The sequence below is a fragment of the Ctenocephalides felis genome, unplaced genomic scaffold, assembly GCF_003426905.1.
Source record: "Ctenocephalides felis isolate EL2017-DRISC unplaced genomic scaffold, ASM342690v1 CF-g0.4_SCAFFOLD_01886, whole genome shotgun sequence".
NCBI classification, from domain to species: domain Eukaryota; kingdom Metazoa; phylum Arthropoda; class Insecta; order Siphonaptera; family Pulicidae; genus Ctenocephalides; species Ctenocephalides felis.
The window spans coordinates 100,241,866-100,266,918 of NW_020538040.1; the positions used below are offsets into that span (position 1 = coordinate 100,241,866).

Here is a 25,053-nt window from a genome sequence, read left to right on the forward strand (position 1 = left end):
AAAAACGTCTTGTAACAGTAATGATATTTGTTTTATATAAAAATATACACGCCGATATGAATAGTCGCATCAAAAGTATATTACAATTGGCCTTTTTTTTGCTAAGCTTTAAATCTAACTTTTATCTGCCACACTGCGTACCGTCAATTTCCATTAATTCCTACATTTACATATAAATTTATTAGCACTATATTATTATAAATTTATTAACTCATTATGTATAGCATATGTAATACGTCTTTTTCTATTCATTGTAAACCACAAATTCTATGATTAAATGCTATAATTTTGCTCTAAGACCAATAATCTCAAGCAATTAGCGCTATATTATTATTAATTTATTAACTCATTATGTATAAGCATGTATAATACGTCTTTTCCTATCCATTGTAAACCACAAATTTTATGATTCAAATGCTATAATTTTGCTCTAAGACCAATACTCAACCCTACAAGGTATTGGATTCGGGATTTACGCGTGGCGTTCGCGCACCTCAACTACCATTCTTTTGAGTACCCCCAATCAATAGTATTTTATGGGACGCACTATTGTTTCCGAAACTTCTTTACTAATTAATTAAGTAATTCATACTAAGGTGATGCGACAACACGTGAAAAAAGATAGTTGATCGAGCTGCTACGGTAGTCGAGTGGTTAAGGTCGCTACTTTAACCCGATTTCGATGGGTTTACTGAATGTTGGTCGTTCTATTCTACAATATGCAGGTGTAACCATACATACGATCAGTTTCACCCAAGGTAGAATAGGGATCGAAATTGATCCTAATTGTCATTGTTAGGTGGACGAGGACAAACGCAGACAAGTCATGGAATGCAAAAGGATGGAAAAAGAACAGACTAGAATTATGGAAGAAGCTAATAAGACTTAAAATTTCTTTTCCTTCTTTACTATCCACTCATTTCACCTTCAAAGCTCTCTTCTTACTTTTTCCACTACTTTAAGTTCACTTAATTCTAATTCTAAAAATTTTTATACATGTTTCTGAACATTTTTACCTACACATTTGTTATTACAAATCATAATTCTATTTTAATTCCAATTGAACTACTGAATATTTTTCAAATTCTTGCCAGAGATTCGAACTCAGAACCTCCAGCGTGTGAATCGGGAACGCTACTCTGTGAGCTAATCTCGCCACATTTTTCTTGGCAGATATAAACATTTGGAGCCCTGCATTATTTTATTAAATCTAGTGATATAAAATTATATTTTTTGTTTTATTTTACGTAGCAAACCATACAATAAGTACATTCAGCTACTTTAACAGATATTTTGATTTGACAGCGTGTGAAGGATCGGTATCCTGTGATTGCACCTTCTGTAATTATAGCATCAGATTTTATGTGGTTTGATGTAATAAATCATTCCAGGTTCTTTTTTTAAGTCGCTTTGGTGGTAATGGCTTGGTCATTACCACACGCTAGTTGATTTGGATGTCGACTTAGCCGAGTCTTGTATCTGGAACAAAATTGGTTAATTTCTTTCTTCACAGTTAGAATTTTGGAAAGGTTTGATACATATTTTGGAGCGTTCACGATTTATTTCAAAATTTTGTTTTGGAACCTCTGTAGAATTGCTATGTTTGATTTGCTAGCCGCACCCCATAGTTGTAGACTGTAGGACCAAAATTATAAATATGGCATAATAATTGTACAAAATAATGACTATAATTGAAAATGAGTAATGTACTTATCTACAAAGTCAATAGTAATAATAATAAAAAGGTCGCTGTCTGTCTCGCAGAGGGCCCGGGTTCGTAGGGAGGAAAATCAGTATACGATATTTAACATAGGTGTACTAGCTATATGATGTAAGAATTGAGCGTATACGTTTTGGTGGAAATATAATATACGATATAGTTATGAAGCACTTATATAAGTTAACTAGTTGTAAATGGAATTTTGCCTTAAGACAAGTTACATGAACTTCTCGATAAGTGTAATTAAACGACTTAATAAATAAGAATCTTGATTAGGGCTAAATGCCATATACACCTAGTTTATCAATAAATCATTAACAGCACGCCATACAGCAATCATAAAATCCACATTCAGCTAAATATGAAGATGGAAACATTTGTTTTTTTTTGCATATTTAGGAATATGTTTTCAGAGTTATTCATTCACATTCAAAGTTAATTTGATCCACCCGCGTGTCTTGCACCGTCGTCGCACTGTATTCACTTTCCTGTGACGCGAAAATGAAATAAATGGAAATGTTCACTTTTACAAGCAGACGTATTCGAAGCATTTTTTCTGTTTTTATGAAATTCTTTGCGAATCAAGAAAGAATAAGTTGGATGTAATAAAACGAAATATGAAAGCAGTAATAAAAAAATCAGATGTCAGAATTGAGTCTATGATCTGATTGTAATAATGTTTAAATTTAATTATGGCACAAATTCAGTATTAACTTTTTACATACATTTTTTTTAAATTGTCGTATATTTGAGACAATTATTTTCATAAAGAAAATATTTTTATTTAATTTAAAAAATGTAAATATTTTGATCATTATTAATTATCTGAGATACATTTTTTTGTGAGAATTTGTTGAAAGAATATCAATTGTTTTTACAATGAATATTAATTGACTGAATAAATTTACTATTAAAAATAATTTGTTAAGTGATTAAAGAATATAAATTGTTGTTTAAAGAAAATAATTTTATTAAAACCCTAGAATTTTCTAGAATTTTAAACTAAGGTTTTACAATTAGGAATTAAATAAAAATTATCTATATAAAGTTTCTGAATTTGTCGAATGTTTAAAACATTGTAAATTGTTTTATGAAATAGTTTGTTTACACAATACATTTGAAAATTGTTCGAAAATTTGAAAATTCGAAGTTTGTTAAATATTTGAAATAATATAAATCGTAGGGGTGAAAATTAGTATCAGTAAACATATGTGTACTAGCTATATGATGTAAGAATTGAGCGTATACGTTTTAGTGGAAATATAATATACCTACGATATAGTTATGAAGTTGACTTGTATGTACGGTACTTATATAAGTTAACTAGTTGTAAATGGAATTTTGCCTTAAGACAAGTTACATGAACTTCTCGATACGTGTAATTAAACGACTTAATAAATAGGAAATTGATTAGGGCTAAATGCCACGTACACCTAGTTTATCAATAAATTATTAACAGCACGCCATACAGCAATCATTAAACCCACATTCAGCTAAATATCAAGATGGAAACATTTGTAATTTTTTTTTGCATATTTAGGAATATGATAAGTACTAACATATGTTACTAATTAACATGCATATTTGAAAACAAAAATGTCGAAATCAAGCGACTTACAAAAATTATAAATAAAAACATTCACAATATACTAATGAATTTGAAATGAAGGATTTATGATGTAGTGGAAACGCCAGTCTGAATTTGAGTTTTTTTTGAATAAGATTTATTTAATATTATTTATAATAAATTAATTAATATATAATTATTAATTAGATATTAACGTAACAACTTAACCATTACATAACTAAAGATAAGACTTTTTTGTAGTATAAAGAAGTCGATTTGGAGCCGACCATTTCTTAATCAGCCTGGTCCGCTCTATATTTGGCTGAAAGTCTTATTAGTGTTACAATTAAACTAATTTTTGAAATATACGTTTAATTCATTTTCAACTTTTACATACTGTACTAAATTGGAGCTAATAATATTTGACAGTAGGGGGAAAATAAGGGTTCTAAATATTCTAATATTTAATAATTGAGCTGGCTGAATTATCTGTGTGAATTAATTGTGTGAACGCAGATATGATTTGTCAATTCAGATTCCCAGAATGCAAATGCAACGTAATCTATTTTTACACATTCACGTGATAAACGTAATTTTAGAATCATCACCTTTCATACTGGAAACGAATTATTGCAATCTTTAATATATTATGTCAAAAAGTTTTGAATATATTCGACACACGTGGGAGAATAACACACACCCACATACATATATATTACCGGGTATATGTTTCAATTATTTTTAATTTCAATCCAGTAGGAATTTCTATTTAAACAATATCTGGCAATAAATTATTTACTGTTTAGTTCTTTTCAGACAATTGATATAACTTCTACAGTAAGGCGGAAAATTACTTATCACATTCTTAGCAAACGGACACATCGATAAACGAGTAGAATAAAAGGAAAATATATAGTGGATCGCGTTTATACGACAAATGGTACTTTTTCTGCTTGTATTTTAAATAGTCTTGGAGTTTGAATAAAGTGGAATACTGAAATTTGAAATGAATTTATAGTAATACATCGTCTGAAAAGTCCCTAATCCAACTAAGAAAAACACATTTTTTGGTATTTTTTTTAATTTATTATAGTGTTCTTCGAGGTCGATATATCGATTATTGCGAACTTCGAGCGGTTTCTTCAAATGAAGACATCGATTTTTGCATGATTTGCAATAAATTTTTGCTGGCAATGCTGATAAGAAAAAACTTCATCGAGTGCGATAACTGCGACAGACCCTTCCACTTGAAGTGCGTCATTATGGCTAACACCGACTTCACATGCACCACTTGCATTATAATTTGTGCTAGAAAGTTCCAAATTTTTTTTCAGCATTTTTATCATTCAAACTTTATTACTCCTTTCTTTCAGATATTAAATGGACATTATTACTGAAGTCAATGTTTTTTCATTTTCAACTCTTCATTTCGTGTCAACTCTTTTGAATTTTGTAATTTTAATTTGACAACGGATTCGTAATCAGCGCATTTGAAAACATTCAGGGTAAAAATTTGTAGCTCTCAGCAGCATTTTGTCATATAAAAATTTGGGTGGCCTATTTCTCCCTACATTTTCGGAAAACACAGTAAATACACATTTTTGTCATTCAAAAAAAAAGAGATACTTCCAAACATAATTGCAAGCAGCAACAATTTTACAACCAAAAATAAAAACGTAGCTTACTTCTGTCCTTAGCACAAAAAGTAAAGCGCTATATATTTTTTTTCATTTTTTTTTCAATTTTATTGTTCAAACGCAAGAAATGTTGGAAATAACATCAAATTTTTGAATCAGATTTGTTCTAATTGCTTACTTTTGGCACAAACTACGGCTTCCAAGGCGCAAAAGTCCAACTGATTGAGATCCGGAGATTTTGGTGGCCATTGTGTAGGGAAACGAAGCGAGAAACCTCTTTTTTAGGCCATTCTTGTTTGTCGCGTACTGAGTGCGATGATGCTGAGTCTTGATGGAATGTCCATGGTCTGCGATACCATGAATACTGTCTTCGGGACATTTTTCCGATAATATTCGACGTTTATTTTGATCCTACGGTCGATGAATATCTGCAAGGAGCGACGGTGGCCTACACCATTCCCGTCAGCAGCGTTGAGTTCTAGTGGCCAATCGACGGTGATTTTCAGCTGACCCCTTTGGCAAGTAAACCGGATCATTTTGTTTGTTTACGAACTGCTCAATTTGGAATTACTTCTCATCGGTAACTGGCCACATTCGTGCGAGAGAAGCAACTCTTTGGCTTTTTCCAGTCTTTTTTTTTGAATTCCATCGCGAATAACTTTTTCTGAGTGCATATATATATATATGTATATATATATATATATATATATATATATATATATATCTTCTATATATATAAAAATAAGTCGGGTTTTCCTTCTTGACGAAATAACTCCAGGCCGCACGAACCGATTTCGACAATTTTGCATTTGTTGGAAAGGTCTCGGGCTCCGCATGGCATCGTGCCCTAATGCAAATTGCTGGAACTTCACGGACCGTAATTAAAAATTCGAGTATTAAAAATAATCAATAATTGCAATTATTTCAAACAATAGCAAATAGATTATCTTCTATATATATAAAAACAAGTCGGGTTTTCTTTCCTGATCAAATTTTTCCTTTTCAAATATAAAACAAACAAAAAATTTCTTCATTTTTCTCACGAAATCATCTGGTGGCGAAACGGAGTTCGTCGGGTTTGCTAGTATATATATATATATATATATATATATATATATATATATATGTCTAGATACAGTAGCGTCGGAAGCAAATTTTTTATAGGTGGGCTCGTTTTTTAAGACAGCCTGTGCGAGCTCAATTTTTTTTAGACATTTTAGATATGGGCTCAAGCCCACCCAGCCTACACGGTCACGACGCCACTGTCTATATATATTCCTAAATTTTATATAACATTTTGTTATATTACCTACTTTATATTTTATTGAGTGTTTCTAATAAAATAAAATTTGACTAGCCGCTTAGCATGTATGAAATAACAAATATAATTTAACATGTTGATTTCTTTATAAAAATAAATAAATCTATAATACGGGTTAAATCGTTTTAATGTGTCTATTATACTGACTCTCGGTCTATAACTGGGCGCAAACTTTTTTCTCTTTATTTACGATTTCCCTGCTCAGATGGGATCATGTTGTTCGGTGTTTAGTAACCCTATTACGTTGTCGATATTTATAGTGGCTCAATGCCGGGGGTACCGAGCGCCGGCCGTACGTACGCCTTCTGCGCTGCTTGAAAGCTTTCCGCGGGCGTTGCACAAACATAGCGACTCTAATGTCTTTCTTCTCCTTCCGGCCGTTCTCGATAGCCTCGTGGAATGGACGAAACGCTAGCAGATATTTTGAGCCACTGATAGGAAATTCATTAAATATTTCCAGACACAGATTTTTCAGAATACTTTCGTATAGAAAATGATCCTTTGCAATTTAAGTGGTAGGCGAGACTGGGTACGGTTGATATAGGGTGCAGTAGTGACAGTCGTCATAACAGCTAAACTATACTGAGAAATATGGGGAGCTGCAGAGAGAAAGATGAAAAATGATTGTGCAAACTAGTTTTCATTATTTCTTTCAGTCAGTGCCTTACGTTAAAATGACCGCATTAAAAGATTCAAAGACCGCATGAGTCGAAAATTAGTTTTTATGTTAAATTTTTTTCATCATAACTGATAATTGTATACTGTTAGATTACTTTTTTGTTATTTTTCTTTGTTTTTTTATTTTATTTTATTTATTTTTGTTAGTAACTTGAACATTAGTAGTTATTCAATAGCAATTAGATTTTCCTTAAATAATTTAGCTCATTGTCAGTCATAATGATGATTTGTTTTCGATTTGTGATGTTTGTTGTACGATTGTGACATGTATATTTTTGCCCTTTGCAAGTGAAGATTAAACAGAAGAAAATAAATTAACTTAACGGAGCAAAATAGGAAACAGAAAAAAAGGGAAAATTCCAATAAGTTGTTATATTTTAAGCATAAGCTCTGTTAAAATGTTTATGTTGTATTGTGTTACATATTATTGTTACTAACGACAATAAAAGTCGGTATAAACCATTTTGGCGTTTATACCTATTGTTTTTAACCTACTTTGATGCCTGTTACTACTGACCCCAATCGTTGTCACAACCGTTCCTCGGATGTGTACGGTTGTTTCCTCTGGACCTTTTTTGTATGATTTATTTTTATGACTAATTGTATTTAGGGAAAATATTTCAGCATTTCCACGTTGACAAATGTTCAAATTACTATTCAAATTACTTTTTTCCCAGTTATCTGGTGAATTAACAAAATTATGGCTGATCAAAAAAAAGTTGAACAACTGTACCCAGTCTCCCCTATGTATATCTGTAACGCATGACGAAATCTACCGGGCGCTCTGTATCTGATATCGCGCTGTACTACAATATATACACTTTCTCTTGAAATTATTAAATTTATTTCAAACGGAAAGTCTTAAGATTACTATCATTAAATGATTCTACTTGGTGTATTGAACTTTCTACAAATGCAAAGTTTCAGGCTGCATTGTACAAATAACCATTATCGTATATAAAAAGGGTTTAATCATGAAACTTGAAACTTTGTAATTCTAAACTGTGAAGTGTAAGATGTACAATAATGTAGTTAGTAAGTTAATACTGAACTGTTGTGTTAATTCAAAGTTTTAAAATTCAAAATAAATTGATTTCGACGCAGATCACATCAATCATAATTAATTGTTTGTTTCTGATTATTTTCATAGTACCATAAACAAAGTATTTTTTAATTTATAAATTTAAGATTAGACAGGATTTAACTAAAAATTTAATTATCAATATAAATTTCAAATTATAACAATGACTGTGTGTCGGTAAACAAATTTCTGCGCGAAAGACGAAAGTTTTATTTGAAATGTTAAAATCATATTAACTTAAGGTAAAAATTTTCTGATTAATGTATAGAATAATGTATAAGCCAGTTTAATATTTGGACGTAACACAAATTAGTAATAAAAATTAGGCATACATTCAGAATCCCTGTAAACAATAATTTGTTGTGCGTATGTCCAATATTCTTGTTTGGAGTTGTTCAACGAAATATTTGCATGATATTTTGTTCACTAGATATCTACCTTGTTAATACAAATTCACATATACATCTATTTGTATAAAGTATGCAAAATATTGGAGCTCTTGAGAAGTGAAGATACAAAGAAAATTCATCTTCGATTTTTAAACTGTCGCTTTTGTTGCTTCGGGCAACTATTTGCTCGCGATTCGCTTTTGGCGCTATCAGTTGTTTCAGTCTGAGGGAACATTTAATTGAATCCTGTGTGACGCACTAATTAAAAATACTGACGGTCGTGAACAGGACCCGAGAAATCGGTATTGAAAATCGATTCGATGAATTGTTGCTGTGATTACACATTCGAAAATGTTTGTGAATTTAGGCTTTATTGTTTTGGTATACATTGTAAAATAATTTAATAATAAATTATTGGTGAAATTACTTATTATAAGTAATAAGTATAAAGTACATACATTATACTTTGATATTCAGAAATGATTAACATTTACAGATACATTTTTATATACGGCTGATCCGACCACTATATATATATATATATATATATATATATATATATATATATATATATATGGCGCTAATGGGCCATTTATTATTTATTAATTAAATCTTAAAATGAAATCGCAATTACTTGATGTAGACTCGGCAATGTGTGTTTATTGATATCTCACTTAATAAAGGAACTGATATTACATAAAATCTAATATCAATTTTGATCCCGACAAAAAGCTCGATCATTTATAAACGCGATACATAATTTTTCGATCGTATTAAAACAATACGCTAGCTATAGCTTGCTTGATATAATATTCGATTGGCGTCAATCAACTGACATGTGTCATGGGGCCGTGTTCATTCCGCCATATCACTCCCCTTCAAAAGAAAATGAAGTATCCGTTATAAATAAATTTAATTATTATAATTTGAATGAGACTTTTTTAGGATTGGTTTTTCTTGGAGGATCCATAGTTAACTCCAAGTGATGTGGTTTGAATTCTTGTGATGTGCAACTATATATGCTGGTTTCAATCTGTCAACCGATATGTTCTTATTAGTACCATCCATAGAAATTTTGTACACTTTGTCTGAAATTCTTTCTATGATTTTATATGGTCCACTATATGGAGGCTCAAGTGGTTTTCGAATATGATCTGACCTGACAAATACATGAGTGCATGTATTCATGTCCTTGAGTACAAACATATTGGCTTTATTATGATGAGCTGTGACTGTAGGCTTAATATCACGCATTATTTTTCTATGACAGTCCAGAAATGCTTGTGGATCGGATGACAGTTCTTTAGATGTGAAAAACTCGCCTGGTAGTCTTAATGTGGTTCCATAAACCATCTCAGCAGGAGATGCTTTAAGATCTTCTTTATATGAAGCACGTAAACCTAGTAAGACTACAGGTAATACTTTGATCCAGGACTCAGGAGAGCACATTAAAACTGCTTTCAGGGTTCTATGCCAGCGTTCAACAAGACCATTGGACTGAGGGTGATATGCCGTTGTCCGTATTTTTTAGCACCTATATTGCATCCATTAATGATTTGAATATAGCTGATTCAAACTGAAAATATGGAAAACTGTGGTCCATATTGTAGACATAATAAATTCCATGAAATATTATGTTTTATACTTGGTTTATTTTATGTATCATTAGTATTGACAACACTATGTGTAATCATATTGATCATTTATAAAATATAGTTGGTATTTACTTATTTACAATTAAAAAGAAAAGGTTTCAAGAATTATAATTTTGGCAATGAGACTAGGGAGAAACAATAGAGAGATCCGAACTGACATTTGTACTTTTTGTTTTTGCGCTGACACTATGATGAGCCCCAAAATAATGTACATCTGTCAAGTTGAAATGCGACGTGTGCTGACAGGTCGCTACAGATCACTCCGCCCCAATGAAAAGATTGTTTGGCATCTCTGACTGCCATCTTGAAGTTTAATACCAGAATTGTAGACATAATAAATTCCATGAAATATTATGTTTTATACTTGGTTTATTTTATATATGATTAGTATTGACAACACTATTTGTAATCATATTGATCATTTATAAAATATAGTTGGTATTTACTTATTTACAATTAAAAAGAAAAGGTTTCAAGAATTATAATTTTGGCAATGAGAATAGGGAGAAACAATAGAGAGATCCGAACTGACATTTGTACTTTTTGTTTTTGCGCTGACACTATGATGAGCCCCAAAATAATGTACATCTGTCAAGTTGAAATGCGACGTGTGTTGACAGGTCGCTATATATATATATATATATATATATATATATATATATTATATATATATACACGTTCCATCATCATTATTCTATCAAGAAAGCCTTATGATGAATTTTATCTAGTTCCGAAACTTCGAAATAATTTTTTGGTATTTTTATTATTATTTTTTGGTATTTATTGTTTCGAAAAAATCATACCAATTTATAATTATATTATAATAATCCAGGATACTTCTATTAAATATATATATATATATATATATAATATATATATATATAATAAATATATATTTTGAACAGCAATCAGCAATTTTATTTTTTAGTACGTATAGGTCGTTACATCCTGATTACAATAAAATCCATCCATCTTTATAAGATTTGCTTATATTTTCAAGAAAAGGATGACAAGATTGTATATCATAACTTTTATACATGTCTGTAATCATTAATGCGTTATTGATTTAGTTTTTTTAATTTAATTCAAGTTTTTTTTTATTATTTTCAGCAAGCAGCGTTCGGGGACAAAAAGGAAACTTTCGAATGGTTATCCAACTGGAGTGGCGATGAAACTAAGGCGTTGCTTGTTGCAGCGCTCTGCTTCCTCGGGGCTTGGGTGCTTCTCCATTTATTAGTAGATGTTTTGCTTAACCTGATGTGGCCGCTATTCTTCTTCCTTGCTATTATGGTATTATAGTATTGAATATTGAAATATCATGCAATTTAATGACGTATCATAATACTAATAACTGCATCGAAATTGTTAAGCGATGACAAGATTGTATATCATAACTTTTATACATGTCTGTAATCATTAATGCGTTATTGATTTAGTTTTTTTAATTTAATTCAAGTTTTTTTTTATTATTTTCAGCAAGCAGCGTTCGGGGACAAAAAGGAAACTTTCGAATGGTTATCCAACTGGAGTGGCGATGAAACTAAGGCGTTGCTTGTTGCAGCGCTCTGCTTCCTCGGGGCTTGGGTGCTTCTCCATTTATTAGTAGATGTTTTGCTTAACCTGATGTGGCCGCTATTCTTCTTCCTTGCTATTATGGTATTATAGTATTGAATATTGAAATATCATGCAATTTAATGACGTATCATAATACTAATAACTGCATCGAAATTGTTAAGCGAATAATGTGATCATTATCGTTGAAGAATAGTAGTTTTCCTTGAAAAGCTTTAAAAACCATCGGATATTAATGTAAATAAAAATTAACATCAAATACTTGAATCAGGTAATCTAAAAAATAATCACAATCTTTTAATATATTCAATCCAGATTTCTTAATTTTTGGAGCATTCGAATAATATATTAAATTTTATAGATGTTAAATATGGATCTTGTTTTATTCACATTTAATAACTTTCCAAAGAAGATGTTTATGTTTTCACGAAAAATTTGACTTGTTAATTTTATGCTTCCTAACGTTTAAAGTAATATTCTGATATATTCTGATAATATTCTGAATAGTTTGATCACTGGAAAAATATATGTGTCTGTATGTGTGTGTATGAGTGTATTTTCGTCCACAATTTTTTAAAAACGAATGAACCGATTTCACAAAATTAAAGGACCATTTGATAAAACTCGATAACAGTCAAACAACTAGTATTGATTTTGCAAGACAATCTGCCGAACGGTTTCTTTAGCAATAGCTGAAAAGTGCAAAATTTTTCGTCGACGTTTTGAGAAAAGAAACTGCCCGATTTTGGAAATTTAAAAACCATAAGAAAGATATCAGTTGGTAATTGTGCTTATTAGATTTTGGTGAAGATCGGAAAGGTCGTTTTTTCGTATTTTTAATTGATTTTTTTTTGACGATTTTGATGAATTTTGACATATCACATACTAAAGAATTCATACTAAAATACTTCAACATTTGGAGTAATCAACGCCGCTTATATTCCACTTACAATCAGTTTGTACCTGTCGTTGCCGTTGACGTCCACGCTTAAATGAAATACTTGTTTGAAACACGAATGTATAGAATATATCGTTGAATATTTCTCTTGGTATCTCCTAATACTTTGATTGTATTCAATTAATTTTAATATATTTTGCTGTATAAAATTTTCTTTTGCTTTTTATATCAAGATTTAACTCATCTCCCTTTTTATCTATTTAAACGTAACAACATTTAATAACCGATTATTGAAATATTAAAATGATATTTTAATTTATTAGGTTTAAGTATGACCAATCCATTACTGTGACTGACCTGTGCGTAAAAACTATTCGTATGTGGAATATTGCTATTTAAAAAGATATCTAGTGTTTAAAAATACTATCGCCAAATGAAAGTTCCTACACGATGTTTTTTATAAAAATAATTTCTGAAGAGTTGTACTGCATTCTAAATTTATATTTAGTTGAGGTATTTGTATCCCAGCGATCGCATGCAATCCATGTGATAGGGGAGACCGGAAACGGTTGTGCCAGGCCAGGACACGGTAGTGACAGTCGCCATAACAGCTAAACCATACTGTTTTTGACATACGAGTAGAACCCAAAGAGAATATGATGTAGTATGTTTGCTTGAACATGTTCCCATTATTGCATTCAGTGTGCGCCTTATATTAACAACATTTGGAAACTGCATTGCTTGTAAAGAATCAAAAAAGTTTCTTAGTTCGATTTCTTTTAATATTTTTGCTGTGACTTGAACATTAGTAGTTAATTACCACCAATTAGTTTTTTCGATATATTAGCTCAGTTATAATGATGAATTGTTTATATACGGTTATGATATGTGGTTGTTAGCCTTGCACTTTTCGGGTGAAGATTAAACATATAAAAAATCTAACTTCACTAACGAAGACAAAGCACGAAAGAAATAGGGAAAAGAGAAGGAAAACTGGAGTTGTGACAATCGCTCCTTTCTTGTATGGTTTGTTTTTTGACTAATCCATCGTATTTAATGATTGTCTGCGTGAAAATACTGAAACACTATTCTCGCAGCTAACTGGTAAACTAACAAAATAACGGTCGCTCAAAAAAGAAAGTGGCACAACCATATCGTATATATGGATAGTTAATTATCTTGCAAAAATATATTTTTGTCACATATATTTTCAAGCGTCTCTTTGTTTTTCTACAAATTGATTCAAATTAAGCAATTATCTTTTTCCGAACTCTATTTTATTCTACCTTTTCTATGAAAGACGACGAACATTTTGTAAATGTTAACATTTTGTAAATGTTAACATTTTCAAAGAAATACACAGATGGGGTCAGACTTTGATAAAACTTGACGAAATTGACAAAAGTTTTTGATGAATATTTTCATTGCCTTGCTATAATAAAACACACACAATTTATTTAACGAATGAGTCGAAGGATTAATAATTAAGTACAATTTAATTCAATTTCGCAATGGTATATTGCAATATATAAATCTATCAAATAATAAATAAATTTATTAACTTCCCGTAGGGTAAGTTATAGTAATCGTCCAAAAATCGAAATCAAAAATTTTTACATTTCTCGACGTTTTGAAGGTTTCTGAACATTTTGGCATACCTCAGAAAAAATGGATGTGTGTGTGTGTGTGTGTGTTTTGTATGTCCGCGTTTTTTCGTCCACGTTTTCGGGCGCACGGATCAACCGATTTGAATGGTTTAAAAAACATTCGATTCCTATTGATAGGGAGATGTGCTGATTAGTTTTTGGCAAAGGCAGGTCCAGCCGTTACGGAGATATGGAGCAAAGAGTGCAAAAAATAGAAAGCGAGTTTTTGAGAGAACGGATCAACCGATTTGAATGGTTTAAAAAACATTCGATTCCTATTGATAGGGAAATGTGCTGATTAGTTTTTGGCAAAGGTAGGCCCAGAGGTTTCGGAGATACAGAGCTATAATTAAAAAAATGGCTGTTTTTGAGAGAACTATGCGTCCGATTTAAATGATTCAAAGAACTTTCTGCTTTTTTCAACAAAATAATTGATTTTGGAAAAAAAAAATTTTTTGTTTCTAATTTTTTTTCAAAAAATTTTTTTTGTAATTTTGGATTAAAAATTCAAAAAATCACCCAAGCTAAGCACAGTCTAAGCGCCACTCTGGTACAAATGTTTACTCTTTTTCAATTTTGTGAAAATTATTGAAAAATGTGAAAATGCCGCCAAGCTGAGCACAGTATAAGTGAAAATGTCGCACAGAATTATTTGCAAATGCAAATAGTTTAGACTGTGACTATGCGGGAGCACTTTTTCAATTTTGTGTAAATTTGGTAACTATTTTTTTTTTGGAATTTGATTCGAAATGAAATGACGATTGTTAATGTTCTGGAGATGATAAATTGATTTATTTTTAATTAACTTTTTATAGGGTAAGTAATCGCAAAAAAATCGAAAATGAAAATTTTTATATATCTTCACGTTTCAGAGGTTTCTGAATATGTTGGCATACCTTGGAGAAAATTGATGTATGTGTGTGTGTGTGTGTGCGTGCATGTGTGTGTGTTCGGATACAAATTTTCGTCGACGATTTCGGGAACACGGATGAAGCAATTTGAATAATTCTAAAAACATTCTAGCCGTTCCGAAGATATGGGGCAAAAAGGGCCAAAAACGGTAACTCAGTTTTTAAGAGAACGGAGCATCCGATTTGTATAGTTCAAAAAACATTTTAATTGTATTAACAAGATGAAGATTTGATCAAATTTTCATGAAGATAGGTCTAGCGGTTTCGGAGATCTAGTAAAAAAAACTAAAAAAAATAACATTTGGCGGTCAACAATAATCATTAGACATTAGACATATGCATATCAAAATATCAGATATTTTATTGAGATTTTAACAATAAGTATAAGTTTTGTTTACATTCCTATGGGTTCCGTACCAATGTTTTTCCGTTAGACAGCGACGCGGCGCTTACGCGCTTTATATTTTGTCTCTATGCAGTTAAAGAAGTACGATTGCTTTGAAAAAAAGTTCAGATCTTCCAAAATATGTCAAAATGAAGATATTTTTTCTAAAAAAAAAATTTTATAAAAAAAATTGTTTAAAAATTGTTTTTTTAAAAAAAAAATTTTTTTCAAAAAAAAGTAATTTTTTGTCCAATTTAAAATTTCTAAAAAATCTAATTTTTTCGAAGTAAATTTTTTTCAAAAATGTTAATCGTTTTTAAAAAAATAATAATTTTTGGCACGGGAAGTACCAGCAATTTGCCTTAAGGCACGATGCCTTAATTGCCTTAAGACAGAATTCCACTTACAGCTAGTTATTTGATAGATTTATGAAATACTTCAATGTATTATCACGTTATTATTGCACTACCTAGTCGATTATTTTTCAAAACAAAATTCATTGGGTTGTTATTTCAACATTTAATGCTGTTCAAGCAATATTATCTAGATTTTAATATTTTCATTTATCAGTTTGATATCGTCTCGTATTTCTGTCTCATAAGAATCTAATATTCTTTGAGAATATTCCATTTATTCAACATTCTTTCCTGTTCACAGTATGTTAAGTCTAAATTGTTGCTTTTCAATGGTAGGTAGGTACCGTATCGCGTTCAATTCTCCCGGTCCTACGTAGGATTCATTCCTTTTCGAGTGTCGGATTTGGCCCTTTGTGAATTTCTAAGGAGCTTACTGATCTCTTCCTATTCCGATAGCGAGCGGAAAAACAATTTTCAGAATTCCAATGCACCGGGGCCCATTTAATATTTAGAGATATAAATTAAATGTTTTGTTCTATCTGTTCAGTCTGATGCACATTTACATAGCAATACACAATTATCTCATGTAAGAAGAGTATTACCTGATACACTAACAATTTATGTGATTTTTTTATACCTATATTGTAGGGGATATGCTCATAATATTCAATTTCCAAATTAATAAATTATTTTAATTTGTTACATATAAATCATCAATACTTATATAGGATATATTAAGCAATTATACTAGTCAAAAATTTAAATATTATTTTTACTATGTTATAATTTCATTCAAAATGTTTAGCTCCAATATTCACTTACGATTTCTTTAGTTTAATATCAATGGAATGGAATATATGTAGCGGGTTGCCAACACGCATAGCGGCTTGTCAACACGCATCACATGTCTCTGTACAGATTGGCCCATATAGTGACAGCACTGAGAAAAACAAAAGGAAATTCAAGTGTCAGATGGGACACGGTTTTTGTTTCTCCCTAGTCGAATTTGCCTAAAATGTATAATTCTTGAAACCTTTCTTTTCTATTATAAATAAGAAAATACCAATAACGTTTTATTAATGATCAGTATGACAACACATAGTGTCGTGGATATTAATCATATATAAAATAAACGAAATATAAATAATATTTTATGAAATTTATCATTGTCTATCATTTTGGTATTTAATATGGACCACGCTTCCATATTTTGGTGACCCCGAGAGTGAACTAGTAACACACATACAAGAAGGTAAGAAGATCAAGACATATTTTGAAGTAGCACAAAAAAAATAAATTGAAGTCTCAAGAATTACTAAGAAAAGAATTTTTAAAAATATAAATAATTATTATAAATGGCTCACAACCGCCATAACTAGAAGAACATTCTAATCCTACAACTGAGACTCCGACCACGCACTTCAAGATCAACAATAACACGTGCTCAATAAATCACTTATTATCATGGTAAATAAGTCGATAATAAGCACCATGGCAACAGACAGGGAGCAAACAATTTGGCAACCGCCACATACACTCAACCGCTAACTCACCAGCGAAGGGCCACATACACTCAACCGCTAACTCACCAGCGAAGGGCCACATACAATCAACCGCTAACTCACCAGCGAAGGGCCACATACAATCAACCGCTAACTCACCAGCGAAGGGCCACATACAATCAACCGCTAACTCACCAGCGAAGTGTCAAATATACTCAGCCGCTAACTCACCAGCGAAGGGCCACATCTACTCAACCGCTAACTCACCAGCGAAGGGCCACGTAAGCAATCAACAAACTCAACAAGCCAACACGGCAATTTATCACACAATCTCAACCAAAAGAAATTTACAAGGAAGTTCAAGAATGGCAGTCAGAGATGCGAAACAATCTTTTTCATTAGGGCGGAGTGATGTAGCGGGTTGCCAACACGCATAGCGGCTTGTCAACACGCATCACATGTCTCTGTACAGATTGGCCCATATAGTGACAGCACTGAGAAAAACAAAAGGAAATTCAAGTGTCAGATGGGACACGGTTTTTGTTTCTCCCTAGTCGAATTTGCCTAAAATGTATAATTCTTGAAACCTTTCTTTTCTATTATAAATAAGAAAATACCAATAACGTTTTATTAATGATCAGTATGACAACACATAGTGTCGTGGATATTAATCATATATAAAATAAACGAAATATAAATAATATTTTATGAAATTTATCATTGTCTATCATTTTGGTATTTAATATGGACCACGCTTCCATATATATATTGTATCCAATTGCATTATTTTATCATTCTGTATGCCTTGAAAGGCATATTTTGTTTTGTATGTTTTGAAAGATAAATATAGCACAGGTGGGCACAATGATAAAACAGTGATAGTTCAGTAGACAATAATTTATTTGAAAAATATTTATAATTTATTATATCATATTGACAATATGAATCAAATGCTTTTTAAATAATTCAAATCAGACACATATACATTTCTAAGGTATGTTAAAATGTTCAGAAACCTTTGAAACGTAAAATTATGCAAAATATGAAAGTGTGAGCCAGAAGAAAAAAGCGAATAAGAGCGGATTATCATATCGGAACGAATGTCCATAGCAACAAAAACAGAGGCGAAAATAAAGCGTGATATCTCAATATAATATGCTTACATTCAATCGAAATATTTTATAACTAGTGGGGCGCATGGCTTCGTGCCTTAAGGCAAATTGCTGAAACTTTCCGTACCAAAAAATTATTATTTTTTTAAAAAACACATTTTTAAAAAAAAATTATTTTGAAAAAAATAGATTTTTGACAAACTATAAATTTGACAAAAAATTACTATTTTAAAAAAAAAATTTTTTTTTGAAAACAAAAATTTTCTTTGAAAAAAAAATGTTTTCTTCATTTTGACCTATTTTGGAAATTCTGAACTTTTTTTCAAAGCAATCGTACTGCTTGAACTGCATAGAGACGAAATGTCTATAAGCGCGTAAGTGCCACGCCGCCGTCTAACGGATAAGCATTGGTACGGAACCGATAGAAATGTAAAAAAAATATACGTATTGTTAAAATCTCTATAAAATATCTGATAATTTGATGTGCATATGTTTAATGATCGGTTGTACAAAACCTTGTCCTCGGTAGTATAGTGGTCAGTATCCCCGCCTGTCACGCGGGAGACCGGGGTTCGATTCCCCGCCGGGGAGTACTTCATTTTATTTCATTTTCCTGACGATAAATTTTTGTTTTCAAATCATTCTGAATGGTTTGACACCAAAATTAGAATAAGCTTATGTGTATGTATGGCAGTATGCATGTGTGTAAGTGTGTTTGAGAATGTGTGCGTATGTGTGTGAGTATGCATGTGTATAAGTGTGTTTGCGTATGTATGTGCTCTAAAATGTGTGTATGTGAGCTATTTTTGACCTGTTGCAGAAGTTTTCTCATAAAAGGCGAGTCAAATGACCCGTTTTCAACTTTGAATTGCGAAACCAGCTATATATTTTTTTTGTTTTTGATGACGATTGGAACTTCTCATACCAATCAATTTACTTGTTAAAAAATTGTTGTTGTTTATTTTATGTATTATTTAATGTATACCGTTATAAACCACGCTGGGTCATTTGACCCGAGGTGAAGTTTTCTTTTAAGGCCTTTTAAACGATATTTAAAAGTTTTTTCAACGAGTTTTAGGCAGTTTGATAATTCTGTATTAGAACGATTTTGCTGTAATTTTGTAATTTTTGTAAAAATTTTAAATTTTTTACAAACCTAAATTTTATATCGCTAATGATAAGGAGCTATTTCCGCCTGAAGTGTTATGTAAATTGAAGGTATTATGTAGAATAAAACAAATTTACAACTAATGACGAAGCAAAAAATAGTGATACGGAACTATTTTTATCGAGAAAATTTGCTGTAAATTCGAAGTGTGGCGGACGGTCTTACCAAGTTTTCTTTGAATATTCTTGGTTTAGCTAGGAAAAATGTCTCGAACTTGTACAATGAAAGCTAAATGTCGAATTTGTATTGAATTGCTTTTTACTGAAGCAATAGAACTAGACGCCGATTTTCAACCAAAAAAAGAACAGACACGAAAAAATAAGCGTTTCCATAAGATGTGTCAAATTGAATACTATAGAAAAAATAAAACTACAAAATTTTGCTCTAAATAGTCTAAATTAAATTCAAAAATATGCATGCGGAATATGTACATTGAACGCAAACAGATGTAAAAAATACAATAAGCAATGACATGAATATTCGTATTTAATTTGTTTATGAAAGAAAATACGTTTAATAATTATTATAAATTATATTTTAAGATTTATTTATAATCTAACATTCATATTTTGTACACTCAAGCAAATCGCTTGACCCTCTGTGGTAGAAATAGGTATACAAAAGGCGTCGCGTCGGTACGATTAGTGTTAAAACCCATTTGATGTGTGGAGTAGGACTTGCTTTTTTGCGACAAATAAATGAGTGGCTTCTTTATAATTAGCAGAAGAGTGCAAATTTTTTATTGACTATTTAGTCAAAAGTCCTGAACCAATTCCGCAAGTTCAAAAACTGTTTGATAGATAGTAGATAGAAGTCGCAGTTGGAATCACTTTTTTAAAGATCGACCAAAACGTTACATTGTAATTGTTATTGTTTTGTAAGATGCAGATGATATTTTAAAGGATATAAGCCATGGTCCCAACATGCATCGTTAAATGTGATTGTTTCTTGAAAAATGGTTTAATTATTTAATAAAGTTTGAAATAATGAGTCACGTCACAATTTTAAACTTGTATCATTCCTATTTTTAATGTGAATTCTTACTGATTAAGTCGACTATTCAAAAGCAAATTTTCTTATGAAAAAAATACTACTTACAACTACTTTCTTTTTCGTACTATTATCTCAGTCAAGAGCTGCATAATTAAAAGTAGTTCATATTTATTTTTTTATACTTTATGAGCAGTTGATTGAATGCTTTACATTAATTATAATCAATATAAAGCATTCAATCAACTAATAATTATCAATCAAATAAAATAATAAAAAACTACATAAATAATAATTATTTTTCAGCAATTTTTTTAATGTGTTCATTTAAACATTAGTGAAGTTTTTACAATTTTCATTCAGATCACAATGCCCGGGTGGCGCCAGGTCATGCTTCAAGATTTCATTCCACGTCAGATGACGATACTGAAAGCGATTTTTCATCGCGCACTTTATAATCTTGCGATTAAATATCCGGAGCTCCCGCTGGGCGATTTTCAAATACCAGTAGCTCAATAGAAAGACTACCTCAAACATTGCAAGAGTAACACTCCGAAACAAAAAATCTCACTCATCACGACGTTTAGTTCAATGCCAAAAGGAAATCATGAATGATTGATAAAATCTCTACTTAGCAATAGAAATAAATGATAATAAAATGTAGTGGCAATTTTAATTTTAGAGTATCAAATGAGTAGATCTAAATTTAATAATTAAGTAAATGTTAAAAATCATCGATTATCCACAGAATACTGCTGAGCTTGCCATATTTGTTTACTGTTTAAATATAATTTAATTACTATTTAGAAAATGTTAGTTCTAAAATGTTCTTCATTTCAAATCTGAAAACCTTACCAAATACATGTTTTCCATATACATATTGTGACGGATCAATGGGTTGTTGGGCCCTTTCTCGGGAGTTGCAACGACTACCAAATATTATATCTTAGCGTTGCATCCCCATTACAAAAGGGTTACTCCAACTCCTTAACCCGACTTCTATAAACACCCTGTAATTATCTGTGGAAACTAAACCAACTAACTACGCGAATGAAACAGAATGTACTTTTATCTTATTTAATATTACTTTAGTATTACAGGTGAGAGAACATGGCTGCACCTGCGTACAGTCATGTCCTCTGCCTAAACTCTAATTTACAATCTATAAACCAATTAACCGGATTAACATAAACGGAGTATCGGAACAGAGGGAATAGCTACTAAACATTAATAAATCTGACCTTTGCTGGAACAGGTTCTTCTCTCCTGTCACAACCCACACACCACTATACACTAAGCGGGTCCAAGGGCTCGCGCCTGAACCCGACCGACCTCCTTAGAGGATGTTACATTTCTTAATGATGTTTCAACCCTCGAGTTGGACCTTATATTGCAGGAACCCTAGTAGAAGTAGGTGGGGTAGTCCATTTGCACTGAGGGTTGTGCAACCCTTTGACGACAATACCAATTGTCGTTACAATAAAAATATTGTAATATAGAATATGAATATATATTTAAATATCCAGGGACCGGGGTTGTATTCCCCGTCGGAGAGTACTTTTACTTCATTTAATTAATAATAATTCTAAATCTTTAAAAATCATTCCACATTTGGACATTCTTTGTTATTGGGGGTACAAAAGCCTGTCCTCGGTGGTGTAGTGGTCAGTATCCCAGCCTGTCACGCGGGAGACCGAGTTTCGTTTTCCCGCCGGGGAGTACTTCATTTTATTACTAATAATTATAAATCTTTATAAATTATTCATGATATTGACATTTTTGTTATCGGTTGTATAAAAGCATGTTCTCGGTGGTATAGTGGTATAGTGGTGAGTATCCCGGCCTGTCACGCGTGAGACCGTGGTTCGATTTTCCGCCGCGGAGTACTTCAATGTATTACTAATAATTATAAATCTTCATAAATCATTCCACATATTGACATTTTTGTGATGGGTTGTACAAAAGCCTGTACTTGGTAGTATAGTGGTCAGTATCCTCGCTTGTCACGCGGGAGACCGGGGTTCGATTCCCCGCCGAGGAGTACTTTATTTTATTACTAATAATTATATCAATCTTTATAAATCATTCATCATATTGACATTTTTGTGATGGGTTGTACAAAAGCCTGTCCTCGGTAGTATAGTGGTTAGTATCCCCGCCTGTCACGCGGGAGACCGGGGTTCGAATCCCCGCCGGGGAGTACTTCATTTTATTTCATTTTCCTGACGATAAATTTTTGTTTTCAAATCATTCTGAATGGTTTGACACCAAAATTAGAATAAGCTTATGTGTATGTATGGCAGTATGCATGTGTGTAAGTGTGTTTGAGAATGTGTGCGTATGTGTGTGAGTATGCATGTGTATAAGTGTGTTTGCGTATGTATGTGCTCTAAAATGTGTGTATGTGAGCTATTTTTGACCTGTTGCAGAAGTTTTCTCATAAAAGGCGAGTCAAATGACCCGTTTTCAACTTTGAATTGCGAAACCAGCTATATATTTTTTTTTGTTTTTGATGACGATTGGAACTTCTCATACCAATCAATTTACTTGTTAAAAAATTGTTGTTGTTTATTTTATGTATTATTTAATGTATACCGTTATAAACCACGCTGGGTCATTTGACCCGAGGTGAAGTTTTCTTTTAAGGCCTTTTAAACGATATTTAAAAGTTTTTTCAACGAGTTTTAGGCAGTTTGATAATTCTGTATTAGAACGATTTTGCTGTAATTTTGTAATTTTTGTAAAAATTTTAAATTTTTTACAAACCTAAATTTTATATCGCTAATGATAAGGAGCTATTTCCGCCTGAAGTGTTATGTAAATTGAAGGTATTATGTAGAATAAAACAAATTTACAACTAATGACGAAGCAAAAAAATTGTGATACGGAACTATTTTTATCGAGAAAATTTGCTGTAAATTCGAAGTGTGGCGGACGGTCTTACCAAGTTTTCTTTGAATATTCTTGGTTTAGCTAGGAAAAATGTCTCGAACTTGTACAATGAAAGCTAAATGTCGAATTTGTATTGAATTGCTTTTTACTGAAGCAATAGAACTAGACGCCGATTTTCAACCAAAAAAAGAACAGACACGAAAAAATAAGCGTTTCCATAAGATGTGTCAAATTGAATACTATAGAAAAAATAAAACTACAAAATTTTGCTCTAAATAGTCTAAATTAAATTCAAAAATATGCATGCGGAATATGTACATTGAACGCAAACAGATGTAAAAAATACAATAAGCAATGACATGAATATTCGTATTTAATTTGTTTATGAAAGAAAATACGTTTAATAATTATTATAAATTATATTTTAAGATTTATTTATAATCTAACATTCATATTTTGTACACTCAAACAAATCGCTTGACCCTCTGTGGTAGAAATAGGTATACAAAAGGCGTCGCGTCGGTACGATTAGTGTTAAAACCCATTTGATGTGTGGAGTAGGACTTGCTTTTTTGCGACAAATAAATGAGTGGCTTCTTTATAATTAGCAGAAGAGTGCAAATTTTTTATTGACTATTTAGTCAAAAGTCCTGAACCAATTCCGCAAGTTCAAAAACTGTTTGATAGATAGTAGATAGAAGTCGCAGTTGGAATCACTTTTTTAAAGATCGACCAAAACGTTACATTGTAATTGTTATTGTTTTGTAAGATGCAGATGATATTTTAAAGGATATAAGCCATGGTCCCAACATGCATCGTTAAATGTGATTGTTTCTTGAAAAATGGTTTAATTATTTAATAAAGTTTGAAATAATGAGTCACGTCACAATTTTAAACTTGTATCATTCCTATTTTTAATGTGAATTCTTACTGATTAAGTCGACTATTCAAAAGCAAATTTTCTTATGAAAAAAATACTACTTACAACTACTTTCTTTTTCGTACTATTATCTCAGTCAAGAGCTGCATAATTAAAAGTAGTTCATATTTATTTTTTTATACTTTATGAGCAGTTGATTGAATGCTTTACATTAATTATAATCAATATAAAGCATTCAATCAACTAATAATTATCAATCAAATAAAATAATAAAAAACTACATAAATAATAATTATTTTTCAGCAATTTTTTTAATGTGTTCATTTAAACATTAGTGAAGTTTTTACAATTTTCATTCAGATCACAATGCCCGGGTGGCGCCAGGTCATGCTTCAAGATTTCATTCCACGTCAGATGACGATACTGAAAGCGATTTTTCATCGCGCACTTTATAATCTTGCGATTAAATATCCGGAGCTCCCGCTGGGCGATTTTCAAATACCAGTAGCTCAATAGAAAGACTACCTCAAACATTGCAAGAGTAACACTCCGAAACAAAAAATCTCACTCATCACGACGTTTAGTTCAATGCCAAAAGGAAATCATGAATGATTGATAAAATCTCTACTTAGCAATAGAAATAAATGATAATAAAATGTAGTGGCAATTTTAATTTTAGAGTATCAAATGAGT

The 25,053-nt window shown here is 31.4% G+C and overlaps 1 protein-coding gene and 3 non-coding genes across 4 annotated transcripts; 3 read left to right on the top strand and 1 right to left on the bottom strand.

Moving 5' to 3' along the window:
* Positions 1-9,365: 9,365 nt before the first annotated feature.
* Positions 9,366-9,842, bottom strand: LOC113375589. The gene has a single exon (XM_026615522.1). The coding sequence runs from the start codon at positions 9,840-9,842 to the stop codon at positions 9,366-9,368; it is 477 nt and encodes a 158-aa protein (XP_026471307.1).
* Positions 9,843-18,949: 9,107 nt separating this feature from the next.
* Trnad-guc lies at positions 18,950-19,021 on the top strand. The gene has a single exon. It is a non-coding gene; the product is annotated as a tRNA-Asp (tRNA).
* A 3,536-nt stretch (positions 19,022-22,557) lies between these two features.
* On the top strand, positions 22,558-22,629 carry Trnad-guc. Its single transcript has one exon. It is a non-coding gene; the product is annotated as a tRNA-Asp (tRNA).
* Positions 22,630-22,716: 87 nt separating this feature from the next.
* Positions 22,717-22,788, top strand: Trnad-guc. Its single transcript has one exon. It is a non-coding gene; the product is annotated as a tRNA-Asp (tRNA).
* The last annotated feature ends 2,265 nt before the right edge of the window (positions 22,789-25,053 follow it).

Coding starts and splice junctions, on each gene's coding strand:
- LOC113375589 (XM_026615522.1), bottom strand. CDS start 9,842: ATGTGCTCTCCTGAGTCCTGGATCAAAGTATTACCTGTAGTCTTACTA.